Below are 22,240 nucleotides of genomic sequence, written 5' to 3'. Positions count from 1 at the left end.
ATTTCCTGATGGACTTGTCCAATAAACCAGGGAAAAGCCTTTGTTTAAACCATAGCACGGGCGTCCAGCTCTGCATTTGGCACCGTTTCAGCTGTGTCTGCAAGCAGGTTTTGGGAAGCCCAGGGTGGCTCTTGGACATGGTTCAGGCCTGGGGGTGCTTTTGGGGAGCCCATTTTGCTGTACCGTGGTGCTGCTGGCTTGGGAAAGCTGTTGTAGGGTTGGCCTGTGACCTTCCCCACTGAGTTCTTGGGGGAATTGCTGCCGCTTGGGTCTTGGAGGTGCTGGAGGTTTAGGAACTTCCTCAAAAAGAGGCTTCCTGCAGCCTTTTCCAGCCCCAAAATAGCGCTGCCCCACAAGTGCTGCTGGTGGTCTGGGGTCCTGGAGGCTTCGGGCAGGTCCAACCAAGTGAGCAGCCCCTGAGATGTGCTGAGCATCCATCCCAGAGCTAAACTGGAGCATTTATCTCCAGCCTGCTGCAGGGCGGTGTGGAGAAGCCCCTCCTGTCGTTCTCTTGCGTGGTGCCACGACCAGAGGGGCGTGAGTTGCTGTGCCCAGAAGTGGTGCTGTCTAAATAGTGTTTTAAACCCCAAAACACAAAGAGCCCTGTACCCACAGGACTTGTGAGTCGAGCTTGCTAGTGAAGGATGAGCTGGCCAAGGCTGCTGAAGCAGGGAGATGGGGCTCAGAAGATGCCTCGTCCTGCTCTAACATCTTTTCTTGGAGCCCCTCAAGGTCCTGCAGGGGTGCTGGTGGTTTGCTGGGTGCCCATGAGGGGATTTCTTTGTGCTTAATTTCTCAGAAGGTATCCGCGATGGGAAGCTGAGATCTGAGCCTCCAGCAGGGACCTGGACACAGCACTTGAGAGGCTCAGCAGCTGCTTGGGGCAAAATCTCCTACCAGAGCCTGGAGGGCTCCCGGGGAGCCTCCTGCCATGTGTGCATCAGCACAAGCTTCTGGGGCTTTTACTTCCTCTGCTTTTTTTTTTTTTTTTGCCATATTCCTCTGCGGAGTCGTTTCACTTCCCCAACAATTTAGTTGTCAGGCTAATACAGGAGATAATTTTAATTGTCATTTCCAGGATTACGGCAGAGGCAATTTGCAGCGCTGAGTCTCAGCACAGTGCCCACTTCCTCCAGATTTTTTTATTTTTTTTCTCTACACATTTTGGCGTGCTGTTCCCTTCAGAACAAGCATCATCCCATGCGGTGCAGCAAGGGGAAAGCCCAGCTGAGCCTGAGCAGCATGCATCTGGGCACCATTATCTCAAAGCTGGGGCACCACAGCCCCTTTTGCTCAAGGTGGGAGTCTCGGTGATGGGGTCTGCACCGCAGCAGGGAGCAGGGCACATGCTGTGACTGTGCAGACAACTCTGCTGAAATTGGGACCTGGAGGTGGTGATGCTGGTGTGCAGGGAGCCCTCCAAGAGGATGGAGCACAAACAGCACCGGCACGGGGAGAGCATCACTGAGGAGTCCTGCCTGGCACGCAGCGTCCCTACCAGCTGTGCCTGATTTGTAGCCTCTCTAAAGAGTTTCCCTCTGGCTTCTCTCCCCTCTGTTTTATGCAAAATGTGTTTGCTTCCCTTTAACTGAAAGGCAGCAAACGGCTCACGGACCCAAAGATAAATGGCAGGAGATGAAACACGGGGTAGGTGTGGAAATCCACAGCGTTTTCCTCTCGTGCTGGGGCTGCTGGTTGTGCTGGCAGAGGGGAGCAGCACGTGCCGCTGTCTGCCCCAAATGTTTGGAGTCCTTGATTAAAAAATGACTGTAATGTGTTTTCAGCCCTTCTAGTGGAAAACATGAAATAAATTATTCTCTGTTGTTTCTTTTTCTCTGCTAATTTGACGTGCTGAGCCTGTCGAGTTCCCCCATCTCTGAGTCTCGAGCTGTAGCTATTTGTTGCTGCAGGGCCTCCAGGAGAGCTTTCAGCTTGCTGGGGGGGAGCGTAGGCTGAAGCTGCACCAAAATTTGTCGGATTAAAACCCTTATTTAAAGTCCTGGTGATAAATGAGGTGCTGAAATTAAGGGGTTAAAGCCCTATGCTGCTATTTCTGCTCCAGCCATCTGCTGATGTGCCCCTTCTGCCCTGCTTTTTTTTTTTTCCTTCCTTAAGAAAACCTGATGCATTTGTTTCCCTGCACACCCAGAGGTGATTTGTCAAAACCAGATTGCTCCTTGGTTAATTTAATATTTATAATGTCTTTATAAAGCCCGTCCTGCTCTGCTGACTGCGAGGTGAGGTGGGAGAATACATTGCATAAATTACGCTGCGCGAAATACGCAGCTCGTTGCTGAGGCTGGAGGGAGAGGACGGGAGGGCAGCAGTAATAGGGCATCCTGGCAGATGAGACACAGCATCTTCATCAGCATCCCTGTCCAGCTTGTCCAAAATCTTGGGCAATCAGCCTGAATAAAGAGCAGTGGTGAGCCAAGCCCGGGCTGACTGCTAATTTGGGGGCTTCCTTTCCAGCTTCTGTTTCTTTTCTGAGATGTTTCATGATGCAGCAATTTCATAAAACCAGGCAGAATGCACAAATTGTCACATCTTGGCTTGTTGTATAATTATTCCTTTGCTTAATCTCTGCTTGTCATCTCTCAGAGAGCAAGCCAGACATTTTGCATCATTAAGAGTCGTATCATGCGTTGGTATGTAGAGAGCTTGAAAGGAGACATGATTTAGCTGTTCAGGTGCTGGCATTTGTATTTTAGTTTATTTTTAGGAACTAAAAAATATAGGACCAGATTCAGGAAGTTTAAGAATTAAAGTTTTCAAAACCAATGATTTCTCATTTTGCTATCCTTTTGCATGGAAATTTTACCTGGAATTAAGGCGACTCCACCAAAATCGCTGCTTTCCTTGATGTTTTTTTTTTCCTATCAAATACTCACTTTGAGCATTTCTGATGAGTGCTCTTCCTGAGATCTCCAGGCTCACCAAGCCTCTTAGCGTCTGTCCTTGTGTGAAATGGTTCTGACAGTAACGGATGGGTCGTTTGGTTTATTTAATCAATCTCTGTACAATTTGTGTGCCGAAAGCTGTTAGGTGGTGTCAAACGATAATGGCGCTGCTGCTGAATGAACTGCAGTGACTGTGGCATCGTGTGCGCTCACGGGACAAACCTTCCTGGTGGGTCATGCTGGGGATAGACCCCATAAATACAAAAAGTGCTCACAGATGTGATGGATAACACTTGGGAGATTGGGTTGTGGTTTCCACCAGGGTAATGGGCTGCTGCTCTCCGGCATTGCTTGCATTCAGAGGTGGATTTGCAGAGGAGGAATCCCACCCATGAGCAATGTCTGTGTGTGCTGACCCTTGGCGAAACGCCCCCACCCTTGCAGCACCCTAGCAATCAGTAGGTTTTTTTTTTTCCTCCTTCCTGTCCAATTTTTAGCATAGTGCTTTGCGACTTGCCAGCTTCTAGCGGCTCCGGGGTTGGAGCATCCTAGGGGCAGGACAGTCACGCTGCAGCCACCTTACCTGGTGTCCCTCCCTTGTCTCTGCAGGAGGGGGACTCCCTCGGGGCCATGGAGAAGCTCTGCCGGCAGCTCACCTACCACCTCAGCCCCCACTCGCAGTGGAGACGCCAAGGCATCATGAAGAGGAAGCCGCAGTCCTGGTGAGTCGGCTTTCCGAGCCACCTCAATGGTCCCTGTCCTATCCCTGCTTCTTTTCCCCGACACGTGGCCATGTTACCAGGTTTCGTTGTGCTCACCCAGAGGTGTTCTGCTCCGTTACCACTTTTCTTTCCCCATTACAGCCTTGTTCTGCAGGAGAACAGCGTGGTGGTGCTCAGGGATGGGGACCAGGCTGGAAAAGAGGAGCCAGCCATGCTCCAACAGCCCCATGCTGGGTGCTGGAGACAAAATGCTCCAAGATATCCTAATTAGCTGGTAATTAACATACAGACACCTGTCACAGTGCAGGCACATGTCACCGTGCATGCCAGGGCTTGCATGTTTGCACGATGGAAACTGTTTGATTAAAAAAAGGGGAATAAATGTCCCAGTGTCCTTCTCACCCAGGTCCTCAGCAAAGCATCCTGGCCACCAGCGTCCTGGTCCATGGTACCAAAAACCTCTGAATGAGGCTGTTGGGAATGGGAAGGGCTCCTTGTTTTCGGTAATACAATGCCTTACGTATGTAATTGTGGTGGTTTGTATTTTTAAAGAAGTGAGAAGTGCAAAAGAAGCTGCAATCTGGCAGGGTTAGGATTTGTATCCAGGTGTTTGCTGATGGTCCCGAGAGAGTGTTGGTTCCTGGTGTAGCAGATGTTATCTGTAGCCATAGGAAGAGACTAATCCCATGAAAAAACTCAGTCTGACAAAAGATTACAGAAAAAGAGGGTAGGGAAACAGACACCAGGGACTAAAGGATGAAGGGGGGGCAAGCAGGATTAGGACCACGTCTCCTGGAGATCTGGCTCGTTATCCCTTGAGCCCTGTTGTTCGTAGAGACCCTCATATCTGAGCAACACAGAGATGTTGTTACCTCCTCATTGACACCATCCTGCACATGCAAGAAGCAGGCAGGGTTGCTCAGTACTTCTCAACCTCTGTTTGGGTGTTTTGGTATGATGGGATGCCACATCAGTCAATTTTCTTGTAATCTCTTGCGTCTCTGCTGCTGTGAGATTCTCCGCTACATTTCCCCCATCCCGAAGCCGCAGCCACCTCTCGTGTGTGGTTTCTGCCAATGTCTCTCCAATTCAGCCCAAAAGCCCCTTTATTGTCTCACCACTCTATCTCGTTGGGCTAAATTCCAGTTTAAACAGAGACTCCTTTCATCTCCACCCAACAAGCAGCGCAGTCAGTGCTCGAACACGCTCCGGCTTCATTATGCCTTGCTCTGAAATGTCATTCATTGAAAAAAATGGCATCGCTCTCGGTTCACTCGAGGAATAGCCTTGTTTCTACTAATTTGTGGTGCTACCACAACAGCTGTGGGGTGCTTGAGATAACTGCGGTAGGAAGGAGAAGGTCAGTGAGTGGAAAGGGAGCTGCAGCAGTTGAGGAATGTGGCATGAGCACGCTGCGACCCACTGGGATCTCTGCATATATAAAAGTCACATCCTCAGGACCTTAAATATGGATTTAGTGCACTAATATGTTACCTATTTTCTTCATTCTCTTCAAGCTTAAGCCTCTTTTTATGTTTTGCTGCCTTAAGGGACTGATCCAGGCCCCCCTTGATGCCCTGCTGGTGCAGAACCTCAGTGCCCATCCCAGTGCCAACGTACCCACCTCGTGTATTTTCCTCGTGGTTTTGCCGCTTGGGCAGTGGTGTTTTCTCTGGTTCTGCCTCTGTTATGACTCAATATCCATCATTTTTCTCTTGGGACGAGCTAGGACAGTTGACTGGGATGGGCTGTAAATCTCTGAGATGGAGGATCTGTTTAATCATAAAAGGCTCTGACACTGGCTGGCGTCTTCTGTCCCTCGGTGAGTGTTGGTGTGCGTGGGGCGATGCAGCAGGCAGGTGTTTGGCACTGCTGGCATTGCTGCCTGTGCCCTGCCTCAGCTGGGGCATAAAAGGCCTTGAATAATAAACATTTTTTTCATGTTTCATGCAAATTATGGGGCGATGCACGATAAGACAGAATGTAGCGTTTGTTTCCTTTGTTTTTCCCAGACTGAGCAGGGCTGAAAATGGTGGTTTCCTCTCACTCCACATCCATGGTGGCAACAGCAAACAGCACCTGGGTAGGAAGCCCCCTGGCAATATTGCCAGTATTGCAATAATTTGGAGGTATTTTGCCCCCGAGGAGGCAGAGCTCCCAGCTCCCATTTGTAGCACCGAGGGCTCCCCTCCTGGCTCTCCTCCAGCCAGGTGCCCCCCTCCAGCCGTGCCCCGTTTGCTTTGTTTCCCAGGGTGTTAAAGGGGATGTGGGAACACGCCAGTAAAAGGCCTCTCGCCAAAGAGGAATGCTTCCCGTTGAGCTTCGGTCTCAAAACTGCTTGGGAATTTTTCTTTAGGGTCAGTAAATTCCTAGCTTTTCCTACCACTGTCATTTTCTTCCTTGGGAGAGTTCAGCAGCGGTTCGGGGCCAGGTGACTCTTCTCATTGAAACGGCTGGGAAAAGCATCCCAAATATTTCACCATCAGAAATATTTTATCAGAAGCTGAGCCTTTGTAGAACGAAGGCCTGCATTTTCCCTCTTCTTTTCCAGACAGTGCTCAAAGGGTGAGTGTCTGCAGCAAGGGAGGAGTTCATGTGAGAGGCGATGTTAGTCTGAAACGGGCGCTCCGGGATCCTCCTCTACACCCAGGAGTCAGCCTGAGCTCCTCCTTGCTCTTGTAAAACCTTTGGATGTGTTAGAAATCTGCTTGAAAATCCCATTTGGGCGAAGATCTACCTGCTCTGGCACAGCAGGAGTTCTTTGTTAGAGCAGAAGAGATGCGTGTTTAGATTTTGTGATGAACTTCTGGAGGTTAAGCAGCTTTTAATTGTTGGTAGGAATGATCTTCTAACATCCCACTCCTGATTTCATCAGGGGCACAAAACATTTCTGTTCTGGAGGAATGCTGGCTGCTGATTGTTCATAGTTGCTTGTAGTGTCTGCATTTCTCTGCAAAGCCTTTGTGAAACACAAATTATAAAAAAAAAAAAAAAAAAGGAGTTTTTACAGGGGGAAGCCTGGCACATGAATAATGTGCCCTTCCTTTTGAAAACAGAGAGAGAACGAATGTTTGTGGATGAAAATCCTCTGCTGCTGTTGGGAGTTTGTGGGCGAGCGATAGCAGCAGTTGTGGCTCCCGCAACAATGGCCCCTTCTGAGCCTCCAGTGCGAATCCGCCGCTGGTGGGAGGAACTGTGTGGTCTCCCCTTCATTAAAATCCCATCCCTGTGTGTGTGTGCACAGCAGGCTGCTGCAGAAGGGCAGGGATTTTGCGAGCTGGAGACCTTTGGGATCTGTGGGTGGCTGTCGTGTCGAGGGGACTGCCTTTCCCCGTCGGTTCCGGGGCTGCCCCAGCTCGGTGCTGTCCAGCTTACGGAGCAAATGCTGCCAAAACCAGGTTGGGACACTGCCTGGTGCCCTGAGGGCTGGCTGTGTTGCAAGTCACTCCACCTTTGCAGTGGAAAGCAAGTGATTTCCAAGCATCTCTGCTCTTCCCTGCATGGCCTGAGGCTCCGCGCTGGGAAAAGTGTGCCACGCTTTTCCATGAGCAGGCCCACAGGAGGCTGCCGTCCTCGCTGCCCTCCTCGCACAGCTCCCGGCCATCCCTGCCCATCCCCACGCTGGTGGTGGTGGCAGGCAGAAAGCAATCCCTCTCCCAGGGCAGACGCTAAGTGCTGCCTGTGCGTGGCAGATGCTAAGAACAGCTCTGCTGGGGTGGAGTACAGCTTGTCCCCATGTGTATCCTGTAGCATTAGAAATACTGCAGTTATTTACTGCATTTTTTTTTCCTGCTAATTGCCCTAAAAGCACAGGAGAGTCCATCTCCAATTTATCATGCCGTACTTTTGCCATCGCTTGTCCCAGGAGGGTTGGAAATGAGAATTTAATCTCTGCGTATCGCGGCGGTTCAGCATTCAAACCCCCCTGGCTGAGGCAGACCAGCCTACTTTGGGAAACACAAAGTGACCCCCAGAAGGGTCTCACGTCGTGGCTGGTGCCCTGGTGTCCCTTGTCATCATGCCAGCTGCTGGTGGCACAGGAGGGAGATCCCTCTATGAGCCCTGCCGACGGGGAGCAGTGGGGTTAACCACAGGACAGAGTAATCCGGTAACAGCGGGGTGACTCCACCTGATGGGAAGACCTGGCGTGACACAGAAGAGAGCGAAGGTTTGGGGGAGGGAGAGTGGAAAACAAGAGGAGGATGAGCACAGAAAACTCTCCCTTGGCTGCCTTGGGTTCTGCAGCCCCTGGCCACCCTCGGTGCAGTCAGTGGTGCTGAGCACCAGTGTGCTCGCGGTGCATGCAGCATCCTGGTTAAGGCATCGTCATGCTTTGCTTGGCTTTTCTTTTATGGCATCGGTCTTGGACAGGCAAAGCACTTGCTGGGCCTTATTAATGAACTCTGGTGTCACTCTCTGCCCCGCTAATGAGAGCAGCGGCAGGATGAGGAATGGTGCTAAGCCCGGCTCCTTCAGGAGGGAGCGGTGGAGGAGCCAGGCAGCTCAGCCATGGGTGCAGAGGGAAGCCAGCTGGCATTTACAGGTTGTTTTTTTTAAGCCTTCCCACCTCTGTGACCTTTCTGCCTGTCTGCAGCCCCGTGAGCATAATGGCAGTGTCTTCCTAGCAGCTGCAGACAAAGCAGGAGCTTCCCTGAGCAGGCAGATCTCATAACCTGTGGGGGATATTCACCTTCAGCTTGGTCTGGTATGTGCAGCACTCAGCTAATGTACATAAAAACATATTTTCTGTGCTTTGAAACTCTGTGGTGATGCTAAGGAGGACCTCAGGGGATGGGGCTGCCTTCCAGCACAGCTGGGACCTGCGCTCTGAGCCCGCTTGTGTCCCCCTACAGCACCCAGTGCAGCCCACGAGCAGGCTGACTGCGATTCAGAGCATACACCGTGGGAGAAAATAAAATAAAAAGGAAAAAAGTGAGGTGCCAGAAGTCAAGACGGAGTTGGAAGAAATATTTGGATGCAGGTGATTTCACAGGCGTGCACTTTTCATCACCTTTATCCTCCTCACCTTGTGTTCTTCATGGTCACTGGGCATCTCCTCCCTCTGCCAGCCTGGGGCTCTTTGGACTTCAGTCTAATTACTCAGGAGATGTCTTTCAGCATTAAGCAGCATGGTTTAGGTGCCACCTCTGGCTCAAGAAGTCCCTAAAGCACTGCAAGCTGGGAGGATTTTCCAGAGAGGAATAACTGATTAAAGCCCTGTATCCTTTACTTAAGCATTAATTAATATCCAGACACAGGATCTGCACTCGGTAGACCTTGATGTGACCAGAAATATCTTTTCTTTTGCACTGATGCTTGCTGCTGTCACGGTATCAGTGTGGGGCTGGGCTGAAATGTTCCCAGGGAAAAATGTTTTCCAGCGGAGATGGTGACCAGGACGGAGGTGTCCCTGTGCCAGGTTCCCTTGGGATGTCGGTGCACATCAGGCTGCCTTTCCCAGGGGAGGCAGAGAGGCTTGAAAGGAAGGTGTTGTGGTGTTTGTAGTGAAGCAGCAGCGGGTTCATTTAGAGTCAGAGGCACTGGAACGACCTTTGGCGAGATGTGAACGGTTCTGGAGGGCGAGCAGATGAAGGGCCTGAATCCAGGGGAGCAAATATTGGTGAGGTCTGTGATTAAGAAATCATTCTGCAGGGTGCTGCTTGTGGCAGTGAAGCACACTGTGCTTGCTTCTGTGGGGGAAATTGGAGTCCTCCTGGCAGCCTGCTCCCCCCCTTCCTGGAAGCACCAACATTTCCCAGCACACTTTGACTCTGCACACCCCAAAAAACACCCAGGGAGGAGGATAAGCAGGTGGTGAATCACCCATTTCATTCTTTGTTTCCTCTGGAAAATTATCTGGCCACTAGATAGGCGAGTTTGGGGTGGAAACGAGTTCTTTTTGCAGGGGAGCAGAGCACTGCAGCAGCATGCAGAAGGTGGGGGCTGCTCCTGGGCACTGCCTACACTCTTCCCAGCCAGCGCTGCTCACCCTGGGGCCCGTTTTGTGCGATGGAGATGAAAGCACCGGTTTAATTTCCCAGCTGCTCGGTGAGTTTATATCATCTGGCTGAGACCAGATGATCCATCAAACCGTTTGCTGGAGGCCAGCAGGTTGCTCGTGGGCTGGCGTGGCTCCGGAGAGCGCGGTGCTGCCTTGCTTACTGCGCCAGAGCGGTTTGCTGGGACAAGACACGAGCCCTGGCTCAGCACCCGTGCGTGGGTGAGGGATGTTGTGTCCCTCTGGGTGCCAAACTGGTGCCGTAGCATCAGATGGAGGTGTCCAAAGAAAGCTTCATCCCAGCTCCTGCGCTGTGGGCATTCATAGCGTGAGCGTGTTAGTGTTTTGCAGCATCAAGACATTTGGACTGATGAGATTTAGGGCAGATGAATCGGTGACCGAGCAGGCCAAATCCTGACCCTGCAGGTCCAAAAATGCCTTTTTGGCAACCGGTGAGGAGAGTGTGTCTGCTTTCAGAAGTCTCATAGCTGTGGGAAGGGAGCACGGTGTCCTCGCTCTGTCAGAAAGCGCCGTGGCTGCCTTGGGGCTTTTTCAAGACCCTGGGACCCAGGTATGCCAACAGATTGTCAGGGGCCGAGCCTGGGCATGAATTTGCATGCTTCCAGCAAAATGTGAGGAAAACAATACGTGAGCAAGCATTGTTATGCAGTCCTCGGATGGCGACAGCCGGAGACACCAGCTGCAGCGTGGTTTTGTGCTGCCTGAGGTCTGTTGAGCCTCCATCCAACCTGAGAGCATTTGGGACCGATTCAAATTGGTGTGATTTGCCTTGGAAATAGGGAATTTGCCTCGGCCACAAAGAGATCACTCCTACAGCCAGCACCCCTTTGCTTATGGACAACAAGTGCCTCTTCAGAGGAGTTTCTCCTGCCTGAAATAACTCCTGGCAGGGACACTTTGCAAGAAAGCAGCAGCCAGCATTGATTTTGGCCGGGACCTGGCTTTGTGTGTCCCACACCAGCTGCCCAGCATTGCACAGGACTGTCAGATTCATGCCCTGCAGCGGGGCTCGATGCCCTTGCCATCTTCCCCGTGCAACATTTGGGAGCTCTTGCTTACAGAGCACGGGCCATGCAAACACACGGTGCTTGTTCCTGCAACTGCTCACCGGATTCAAATGAAATGCATGGCAACTAGGGATTTCCATTGATTCAAATTTCTGCCTTGCCTTCACTTTGCCCACACAGCCCTGCAGCAGCTCGCCCTGGCTCACTGGGCTGCTCCCACTGGCTTTTTGGCTGTTTTTCTGCTGGTGCAGGTTGTCCCCGATGGCTGCGTAATCGCAGTGATGCGGCGGCTGCTCCCCGCAGCTGCTGCCAGCCCCTGCTCACCTTGCTCAGCCAAAGAGTGCCAGTGTTAGCAAAGACCAAATTTTTAAGCTTCTTGAAACTAAACTGTAAATTATGCATGCATATTGAAATGCCATCCGGGTACATGCTGCAGGGCAAGATGTAGTGTTGGAAGGGGCTTAAGGTTTTCCATTCAATCACTGTAAAATGAGCCCTTACCCCGTGTGTTGCCCTCTGCAAGCCTACTGGGATGCTCCGGAATTTAAAACAATTAACCCAAACAGTGGAGTACCATTTATTACCTTTTTTTTTTTTTTCCCTGCTGATGAATACCGGTTTTGACAAATGCTCGAATCGCCTTTGCTGTTCCCTGCTTGAACAAATGAACCGACAGCCAGAAGTACTAGAAAATAGCCTAAAGGAGAAAAAAGTCTTCCCTGGCAGCAAGAGTGGGATGAGGTGATTTACAACACCAGGGTTTCCTCCCTGCTTGCGTGCTCTCCTGAGCAGGCTCACACTGCTCAACCTGCCCCAGCCTAAAAGCTTCAGGTAGCCACCAACACAACCTGTGCCTTAAAACCTTGGCTCCCAGCCTCCATCCTCCTCCTCCTTCCCCCCAACACACTAAGAAATAATTCAGTTTTCTCCGAGGGAACATTCCTAGGTGATAATTGTCTTGAAGGGAGCTGGAGCCATGCTCTGGCCCTTCCCTTTTTCCCCTTAGGAAGGGTAAAGAGGGCAAGCAGTGGGTATGGTGGGAGCAGGACCAGCAGCCCCTCTGACATTCCTGCACGCCCTTGGTGGCACCTTGCTCCCTGAACATAATTTTTCATCCTGTGCCTGATTAGGAAAGGCCTTTGACTGTTAAAGGTGTGACTTTGTTGTTTTTTTTTTTAATAATTAGTCCTCCGCTTCCTCTGCGTCTGGGGGAGTGGAAATTAGATTTGCTTTCGGCACATTGCGGTGATTGCTTAAATCTAGCCTCAAAACTCAGGAAAGCATCTAGTAGAAATTGTTATTAAAGTAGGAATCGGCTGGCGAGATAATTAATCCCCCGCACACGCTTCCTCCCTGCCTTGGAAGTCCTCCAGGCACCCCATGCCCGCTTGTCTTGTCCAAACCCCGCTGCCTTATTCCTTTTTTTCAGCCGGCCACCTTGCAAGAAGCTGCCCGGTGTGGCTGGCTCCTGGGAGCCCCCGGCTACGTTTCCCAATTAGGGGAATCGAGCTTTATGGTGAAGCTTTGATAGTGCATCGAGTTGTTTTTCTCAGCCCTTTCACGTTGTGTGTCGTTAGCAGCGGTAAATGAAGTGCTCAGTGAGCTCATGCATCACACAGAGCCGAACCTCGGGGCTCCCGCTTCTGATCAGCTTTTCAGTTTTGTCGCTGCTCTCTTTGCATGAAAATAACGCTTTAAAACTGGGATGCAAATGCTGGGGTTGATGAGAGCGCTGGAAGTGGTGCCGTCCCCTGGGAGCCTGGCCCTGAGGTCCCAGCTTGCCCCGTGGTGACCCAGACACAGATGGGACTCGTCCCTTTCAAGTCGAAGGCTTCGTAATTAGACGTGGCATATTCCCTTGGCTCAACGGGCCAAAAGGTGGAGGAAAACAGAATAAAGGTGCCCTCTGGCACGGGCCCAGCTGGGATGGTCGAGCATCATGGCAACGCTCAGCCCAGTGCAGATGGAGCTTCTGCATCCCAACGAGGGGCTGGGCAGCACCTCTGTTAGCAGGGAGACCAAACTGCAGAGCTCAGATCCCAACAAGGTGCTAAGTAATCAGGTTTGGATTTTGTGACTCCTGCCAACACGTGGCAGCTTGACACACCTCTGAAAAAATGGGACATTCAGGCCCCAAACTGATTTCTTGTTTGTCTAGCAAGGAGCCCAGGGTAGCGCTATGCTTCTCCGGGTGTTTCACCCTCCCCTTGCCCAGGGTTAGCACTTACACTGTTGTTTTTTTGGGGGGTGGAGGAAGCTGACCTCATGTGCTCAGTCTCTCATGACAATCACGTCTCACCTTTCTGCCAGAAGATGAGGATTTTTCCTCAGCAGCATCTCAGCTAAGAGAAAAGTGTGCAACTGGAACTAGTCCCCTCCTGCCCACCCTGCTTTAAACAGCTTTGGGGTCAGCTTTTAGCCACTGGTGGCTAAAAGGTGGCTCACCATCCTCAAGGCGATGGGGCTGCACCTTGGAAAAAATATATTGATGCTTCCACACAATATGGGCAAGTCACCTTGGAAAGATATATGCTGATCTCTCCAGCGTCACTCATTCTCTAACAGCTCAGAGCACAGCACCATGAAATGTCATCACTGATGGGTACAGAAAACAGAAAAAAGGGCAAAATGCTTGCATTGAGAAAGCTGAATGGGAGAGGGCAATTTGCTTGTGGTTTTAGTCATTGTTTTCTCCTAAAGCTCCCTGCAGCGCAGCATTTGATACGGCCGATAACAGGGCCTGTCTCGTGTCAGAAAAGCAAGTAGGTTAAACAGCCAGCTAGGGAAAATTCAGGGAAGGTTTTTGTGGTTTTCCTGCTTGTCCAGCACAATGTGCAGCACGGGAGAGACTGCGGGAGCTGGGCGAGCGCTGCTGGCGTGCAGGCCGGAGCGGTGTATCAGGTTACCTCCCTTCTGCCCAGCTGAAAAGGAAGTCTTGGCAGCCCACGTCTCCTCCGATATTAGCTCCCTTTTCATCTTTTTCGGGGAGATGAAGGCTGAAATCCCCTCCGGGAGCGGGGCAATAATCTGCCAACAGCAGTGAAATGCTGCTGGAGGAGTGTGTTTGCTTCGGGCGGCGAAATTCGCTCGGCGAGGCCTGCTTCCTTGCGTTCGGCGTTGTGTCCCCAGAAATGGCAGCGGCTGCTCCCTGCCCACCCTGGGCTCACGGAAAGGGCCTGCTAAAGGGAAATATGAGAGCAAATATTAGGTGAAGGGCACTCGCTGTGGCTTTCTCTATCTGCCTCTCTGCTTGGCAGCCGGTCACTCTGGCGGTGGAGCCCTTCTTGCTGTGTAGATCCTCCTAACAGGGGTGCCCTCAGCTCCCCGGCCTGGCCCAAGGGAAGCCGTCAGCCCTACTACCAGAGGTGTCAGGGTGCCCTTGGCTCCCTGACCTGGTCCCGAGGAAGCCGTCAGCCCAAGGCAGCCCCAGAAAGAAGCAGGGCCCCGGGGAGCCGGGCTGGCGGCCGCCTCTGGCGCTCTGGCTCTCATCAGCACGGAGCAGAGGCAACGGGGGACCCCTGCCTGCCTAAACTCTTCCAAATGTGATCTGTGCTCCGATAAAATAAACAGTTTAGGGAAAGCGAAGCCCCAGGCACACACTTTGGCAGCTGATCACTCCCTAATTGCAGGAAGAGCAGTTGGGAGAGGGCTTTTTTTTTTTTCTTTTTTGATTCCTCGGGCTGGTTTCTGATGAGAAACTGGTCTGGAGGAGCAGAGTTGAAGCTTTTCTCCCTCCCCAACCCCAGACAACGATCCCATTTTCCTTCCCCTCGCACTGACAGAATGTAACCCATGTCAAGGAACAGGAAGCACAACCAGGGTGAACCTCAGGGAAACCCTTTATGGTTTCATACATGCAGTTCTCTGCAAGCTTTTCCTGAGCTTTTTGTGGTGTTCGACCCCCCCCAAGGGGCATGGTTGAGGCCTACAAGAGGCAGAAGTGGGCGCAGGCACTGCTGTAACCCAGAGACCCACGGCATGGAGCCGATGCCCCTCAGGCCACCCGGTATGACCGTGGTTGTTCGTTTCCCAGGCAGGAAAGGACGACGATAATTAATGCCAGCCCCTTCCACCCACATGCGGACAAGGCCTCCATCCACCCCCGGCCTCCCAGCCCAGCCCCTGCTGTCCTCCCACTCTCTCCGGTCTTTTCCTTTCTCCTCCTTTTCCTTTCAACTCACCGTTTTGAAACTGTTTTAAATATATTGGCAGCAAATTCTGTGTTTTTATGAACAATTTACTGATGGTTTCTCTTCTTGTGGCCTCTTTCTTTTGGACACTGAGAATTAAAACCTGATTCAAAGGTCTTTTTTTCCAATCACATCAGCCTCCCTTCTCTATAGTGGGGAGCTGCTCATGTAAATCCAATAGGGACTTGGATATTTTTAATATACCTAATCATAAAAGTCCCTTTCCAAGAGCTTTTTCATTATTATTTTTTTTTCTGTGCTAGAATTTAAAGAAAATATTCTTATTGTTTGTTCTAACGTAAACTTGAACAAATTCTTATTCTGGTCGAATTCTATTCCTGGAGGTCATTTACAGAAGCGGCAATCCCAACATGTTGTTTTCTTTTAAATTCTTGATTGTTTTTCTGTTGGCAGTAGTGTAAATTGCCTTTCCTGCAAATGCATGTTATTAATGGGGCGTCAGCTGCAGTTTCTTATTACGCTGGAGTAGAGTTTGTTGGAAATATTCCAGCACGGTTTCTCTATAGGAAAATGCAGGTTCGTTGAGTGCAAAATGTATCATAAGAAGGAGGTTATAAATACTTTTCATTTCGGGGGTAAGGAGGGAAGAAAAATGGAGTACTCCAACAGCGCAATATTTACATTTTTCTACGAGAAGTTAAATAGGGCTATAATTATAGCAAAGCATTTTGATGGATGCCAAAGGCTTATTTTTAGAATTTTGTTTAGCAGGAAATTAAAAACAAGTTGGGAAAAATCCCTCTTCGTGTAACACATAAATGGTGGCTCTCGCAAAGAGTAAGGCCGGCGCTTTCCAAAACACTTCATCCTGCCTCCTCGGCTCTGGACCATGACGAGGAGCTGGCTGTGCGACATGCAAATGAAAGCCATTCTTCTGCTTAATTATCCCTGCTGGAGATATTTATCAAGTTGCTTCTTCGGCTAACGGCACTTCATTTTCTGAGAATCTCATTGCTTTTAAAGGTTTAATTGGGTTCTTTTGCTAAATACCACGGTGATGCGGTGACACTGGCGCAGCAGTGATCTCGCGGCTGTAGGCTGCTCTGAGCGGCAGGGGAGAGAGGTTTTCTGATGGCAGCTTGGCCATGGGAAGGAGCGGGTGGTCTTCTGGTCCATCCTGGACTTTTTGCTTGGCTCATCCTTGCCACCTGCTCTAGGGGCCATAAAACCCCATCAGTGGCTGTAGGTCACCGAATATTCCCCCAAATGCAGCTGCTTCTCCAGCAGCCCAGGCGTGCGCCCCAGGAGTTTGTCTCAGTTGGGTTTTCCTTGGGTTCCCGGGTAATAGAGCTGTGATTTCTGCTTGGCTGATGCTGGTGGGTCACATTTATGTGGCTTGGACTGAAAATCAGAAACATTGTGAGTTTTTTCCCCTTTTAAATTCGAGTAAATTGTTCAGTGTGTCTGTTCCCTTCTGCCTGCCGATATTTTTATTCTCAGCTTCCAAAATCAACGCAGTCTTCGTACTTCCAGCAGCCCACGTGTCCGTGAAAGGCAGTACAGCAGCCAGCCCCTGCCTGTTCACAGAGCTGCCTGACCTTCATTACCCTGATCATTTTCCTCTTGCTCTATCCTAGCACATGACTGAGACCTGTCAGCCTTAGAAAGGGACCAAATATCAAATTGCCAAAACGTTTAATGCAAAGAAAGTCTCTCTGTTATTTCCCTTCCTCAGAAACATGCTCTAGTGTGGAATTAGTTATAGGCAGCTGGGGAGATGTTGGTTCCATTACCCAGCCCCAAACAAAGACTGTTCACTGCTAATTCTGCTCTCTTCCTCTGAAAGCTCTTTCTCCCCAAAGAGACTCCACACCCAAAACATCAGGTTCCTTCCTCCACGCACACATTACTTTGGACATTAGGATGCCTAGGTGCTTTTTGAGCCAGAGCTGGGTCTTCCAAATCCAAATCTCAGCCCGTGTGAAATAAATACCCAGCTGAAGAGCCACAGGCTGTGCCATGAGGAGGTCATCTGATGTCAGGGTCACCAGGGGTGACAGGCAATGTCCCTTGTCCCCACCAGCTGGGAGGACATCGGGTGGGCTGTGTCCCTCCTGCTCTCGGTCTGGGGTGAGGTGCTGGCTTGTAGGCACCAAGGGCTGGGTGACACTGCTCTCTAGTGGATGGATAGCTCTTCATCGAGCAGGATGGAGATGCAGGAGCTGAGGCTGATGGAAAGGGTAGGTGCTCATTTGTGGATAAAAATGATGTTTTCTTGTTGTTTGCATCATGAGCTTTTAGAATTGAACACATCTATGGAGACAGTACGCAGGCACGGAGCCATGTTCACCTTCAGAAATGAAATGTGACTTAATCTGTTCATGATGTTAAGGAGTTAGTGACCAAGATCTTCCTAATCCAGCAGTCCTTCCACTAAGACACCGTGGCTGAAACCAAGACCCTTGCTGGCTCTTCTAGCAGGGTCCTGGTGCAGGGGATGCTCTTGGGTGCACAAAAATTACTTTCCCCATCCAACACCCCTTGCACTTAGCAAGCTTTGAGCCTGGAATACGAGAGGAACAGGCCTGTGTAGCTTGGTGAGGAGCCAAAGAAAATTCAGCGGGATTTGGAAAGGAAAGGCGAGTAAACACAGAGCTATTCCTGGAGCAGCCCCTGCTCTTGGGCACGCAGAGGAGGTGAGCTGCAGGCATCACACACGCACGCAAAGCTGGGCGTGCAAGAGGAAATTTGAGAGAAAATTGTAGCAAACCTTCCAGCTGTGCTCTTAACTAGAGGCTTAAAAAATGCTGAGCTGGAGCAGAGAAATAGCCCTGCGTTTGGTCTTCAGCAACGGCAACAGGCGTTCCCCCTGCAATAGGCTTTAAGGCTGTTGTGTGACGTCATTCCCAGCAGCCAGAATTATTTTATAAATGGAAAAATTGGTTCTGATGTCACACATCAGGGACAAAATTAGGAGCAAAGCCCACAGATGAAGAGCTGCAGGCTTGGGGGTCTGCCTTGCCTCCCCCCACATCACACGGTGCTCGCCTGAGGGTGTGATTCTGGCAGCAGGGGCAGGACGTTACCAGTGGGGATGTCGGCACGTTACGATGTGAAAACTGCAAACCTTAGCAGAACCGTGAACATTCTTGGAGCGAGAAGAGATCAAAATAACTAATCCCCACTGGCTCTTTCCTTCTTACCAGCAAAGACTTAGGAATTTCTTATGTGTTTATTGGTAAGCTCTGAAGGAGTTTTAAAGTTGCATATTTTTATATTTTAAAAAGTCATCTTTGCTCCGAATCGCTGTAAGGAGAGAAGTGAAATCTTTCTGGCTGTGAAAACCAGACTTTAAACTGCACTGTTAGTAATCCCCTAACCCTTTCTGTGGCAGGAAGCAAGGAGCTAAAGCAGCCATTGACTAATCCCAGCCACACACACGTGTGCCGAAGCTGCCGGAGGATGTTGGCGGTGGACGGTGAGCGTGAGACGTGGTGGGAACCGAGCGGCTTTGACTTTTAGATGCAAACCCAGCCAATTTTTTTTTTTTTTCCACCATCCTAACGTGACTGTCGATGTTATCAGCCACAGCAGCGCTGTGTCAACTTCAGACCTCCCACAAAGCCCTTGATCTGGGCTGCATCCCGAGCTGGGAGGGCTGCTGCTCCTTTCATCCGCTGGGAGCTCCGGCTCCTGGGTCAGGGGGTGTCCCACGGCTCATGCACGAAGAGCCTAGGACGCAGCAGTCTGTCCTCATCTTCTCTGTTTTACTCATTTTTATGAGTTCAAAACTTGTCTTTGGCCAAACACCACAACTTTGGGACAGGTCTTTTATCAAAGGTTTATTTTACCCAACAAATGAGTGCAGAGTGTACAGTGCTGCCTCCCATGCCAACAATTTTTTTGTATTCTCAGAAATCTTGATACCTATTCTGTAAAGCCTAAAACAACAAAAATCCGTAGATTCCCCACATGGGCAGTGATATTTATGCAGCGAGATATTTCTGTGTTGCAGCCTTGGATGCTTTAGCAATGTGACCTTTAAAGAATTATGAGGGAAAAAAGTGGAAAAGGTAAAGGCCCAAAATATGAAGCATGTTTTCAAAGTCGATGTCATTTTGCTTTCAGCATTTTTTGCTGGCATTTCTGTGAACAGTTTTCTCACCAGTGACATCACACGCATTTCTTCACTCTCTGGGGATGCCTCATCTTATTTCTTGATTCCTTTCCTCCAAGGAAGTGGCTGAATTGTCCAGTTGTATTTTATTACAGGGCACGTCAGCATCTCGTGTCCCTAGTTATAGAGCGCTGTAGGGAAATGGCCTGAATTTAAACCAGGAGGAAAGCCCTTTCTTCTAATTCTCTTTGATCTAAACATCAACATTCTCGGTCATGGGAACATTTCGTGAGCTGATCCGGTGCTGCATGCAAAACAGCTCTCGGTTCTGCAGGAAAGGGCAGCAATCAGCAGGCTGGCTTGCACGGGACAGCTTCACATCCCAGCAACACGTCCTGCCAAAGCGTTATCAGGGATTAGTGCATGGATTTACGCCAAAACCTATCATTACAGCAGTCAAAACCCTATATACTGTTTCCAGCTGGGAAGAAAGCTGTGTCTTCCCCCATGGAATAGCCTTGTAAAGCATGAGGATGTAACCAAGTGGGTGTAAGTGCTCCTCCACCACAACTCACTGGGATTTGTGTAATGGTAAAATCTTCCTATAGAGATTTGGGGTCATTCTGTGGCAAACTTTATGGCAGGGCTAAAAGTTTTTACAGCTGCTTGTTACCATAATATCCTCCCCATTGCTGTGAGACAGTTCACAGGATCCACGGAGCTATTTTTATTAAATCATGTTTGGAGTTGGTTTGCTTGTTTCCCGAGGGATAGACTGAGCGTAGGCAGCTGCAAAGCAGCGAGCAATCCCCCAGCACAGGGACAGGGCTGTCCCGCTGATGGGGGAGATTTCCCCTACAGTTACTATAGGCTGCAGATCTTTGGGGTGGAAAGGCGATTTGTGCAAGGTAATCGATCCGTTTGGGTAGCTATCAGCCAAATCCCTCTCAAGGGAAACGGATAGATCCTTAAGGAGAAATTCTGTATTACTTGTTAGCAGGAATTGTATGGATAAACAAAAGGAAAAAAAAAAAAAAGCAAAGAAAAAAATAAAATGTGAAGCAAGACTGAATGCAGCACAAAACAAAAAAGAGCTGCCCTGAAGTTATCCCCACTCCCCCTTTGTTATCTTCTTGGGTTTGCTAAATTAAAGCCAGGGAAGAAGGCCCACACAAAGTCACATGAAGGCAGGCAGGCAGCGTCACTCCACGCAGGGGATAAAGCAAGGATCAGCCCCTGAATGCTGATTTTAGCCATGCTTTTAAACGGTTATCACTTATTCACAGGGATATTATGCCCTTTTTTGAAGTGAGATCACGGTGGTAACAAGCTTTGGGCTCCCTGACTACATGACAAGAGCAGTTTAGGCTTCGTCAGCTTAGGTGGAAAGAACTGTCTGACAACATATAAATACATACATATAGTTCTTTTTATATTAAATGTATTATTCCATCAGTTTCATTCCCATCGTTGCCAAAAAAAAAACAATATGCAGAGATAACCGTGTCAAATTAAATGTCTTTCTGCCTACGTACAGGTGGAAGGGGCCCTGGTGAAGGGATCATTACTAATTACTAATTACTCCCACTAATTGCCTGCAGAGGTGTGTGTCTGAGGGTTCGGCTAACCCAGCACCCCACGAACCGTCACCAGCAGTGCCACGAGTCCCCAGGGCATGGGAGGGTTTAGCGGGGCCGTATTGCCGAGCCCCAGGACGCTACTGATGTGCTCGCTGGAGCTTGGCACCATATCATTTAGTAACAGCTCCTGCACTGCGTGATCCGTCCAGCTCCGAGGGAAGAGAACTCCATTAGAGGTTTTACATTAAAAACGGGAAAACATCAGGGGTTTGTAGCTGTTTTTAAAAAGCCCTCTCGCTCTCCTGCATGTTGTGCTCGAGCTCTGATCCTCCCTGTAGGTAAGGCACTGCTCTTATAACTACCAGAGCTTCCAGAGCTGTTTACTCCTACAAATCCTGGACTATTTTATTGTGTTCAGTAAGCTTTAAGGCTGACCTAACACTTTTAAAGCGAGGCCCCAACTCTTTGGATGAAAAATGCTTAGGCTCAGCCTGGCAATTTTGATTTCGAACATGCCCTTATGGCAGAGCAACCCAGGCTCAGCTCAGGTGAAGGGGATTTGGATCAATCACTGACACAACTTCTCTCTGGAGGTATTTAGGCTGGGTAAGCTATTTGCCTAAAGCTTCTGCTGCGAGGAAACCAGAGCCCAGATCCAGATGCTGCAGCAGCCCTGTGCCCGCTGGCCAAGCCCTGACCCTTTCTCCAGCCCCCTTGGCAGCCAGGGGGGAATTCCCAACATCCACCCTCTCCAAAACACTTCATTTTAGAGCAACGTGTCGGGGTGTAGCAGATACAGCCTCTCTTCACCACGTCTTGCAGCTGAGAGGAGCCCAGCTGGGTTCCTCTAATTGTGATCTTGCACCAAAATCAGTAATAATAATAAAAAAAAAAAGATTAAAATTATAGAGACTGTCTGGCCAGCCTTGTGCTCAGCAGCCTGCGTGAATAATCTTTGCCAGGGCAAACCGGCAGCTGAAATGTGCAGATAATGACAAACATTATCTGCAAGAGCAGCTCTCGTTAAGACTTTCCCCAGCCCCATTCCCCACTGTGCCCTGTCCCCGGTGGATGCCTACAATAAGCCACAGGCTCACGCGTAATGATCCAAGATTTGTTAAAGGAAAAAGAAAATAAAAAAAAGCTTTCCAATCAGTTTTGCCTGCCTGTGAGTAAGCCTCAAGTGATGGTTCAGAGCCTGCTGAGCGTGATTGCGGGCTGGGGCTGCTGTTTATGGGAAAGCACAGCCCACTCAGCACACGGGGAGGCTCATCCATCAGCCTGGACTGGGTTCTGCTCCTCGGCTCTCTCTCAGCTGCCCGAAGCAATGCAGAGCCTTGCAACCATCTGGGCTTAGATGTTTTTGCACTGTTTTGCCCGAGCCCATGGAAGGTTGCTGGGCTTTAACCCCAAACTGTGTGACAGGTTGGTGCAGGCGGTGCTTCTTCACGGCAGCCCAGACTTCTGCCATTCTCCCAGCCTCCCAGGGCTTCCCATCGAGGGTCCTGAGCTCGTGGTGAAGCCCTGAGATGCTGCAGGACAGGGCCTGACGGTTCCTGACGATGTGGTGGCACAGAGCAGAGGAGCCTGAGGAGATGGAGACAGCAGAAAACACCTCCCAGAGGAGGAGGCAAATATTCTGGGAGATTGCCCACGCAATGAATTAGTTCAAACACATCATTTGAAAAGCTCCGGCATATGTTCAACACCTTCCAAGCCTGATTACTACAAGGCAAAACAAATA

At 50.1% G+C, this 22,240-nt stretch overlaps 1 protein-coding gene across 5 annotated transcripts in view; it reads left to right on the top strand.

Annotated features, from left to right (window-relative positions):
* Positions 1 to 22,240, top strand: part of LRRC75A (leucine rich repeat containing 75A) — a 79,410-nt gene that overhangs the window by 53,817 nt on the left and 3,353 nt on the right. For all 5 annotated transcript variants that reach the window (XM_068656077.1, XM_068656079.1, XM_068656081.1 and 2 more), the window contains one exon: positions 3,510 to 3,622. In XM_068656077.1, coding sequence (XP_068512178.1) covers positions 3,510 to 3,622 — 113 coding nt within the window. The remainder of the gene's footprint in view (positions 1 to 3,509; positions 3,623 to 22,240) is intronic.

The sequence above is a fragment of the Anas acuta genome, chromosome 19 (genome assembly GCF_963932015.1).
Source record: "Anas acuta chromosome 19, bAnaAcu1.1, whole genome shotgun sequence".
Classification (NCBI taxonomy): domain Eukaryota; kingdom Metazoa; phylum Chordata; class Aves; order Anseriformes; family Anatidae; genus Anas; species Anas acuta.
The sequence above is the reverse complement of the archived record's forward strand: the minus strand, read 5'-3'. Positions and strand labels throughout refer to the sequence as shown.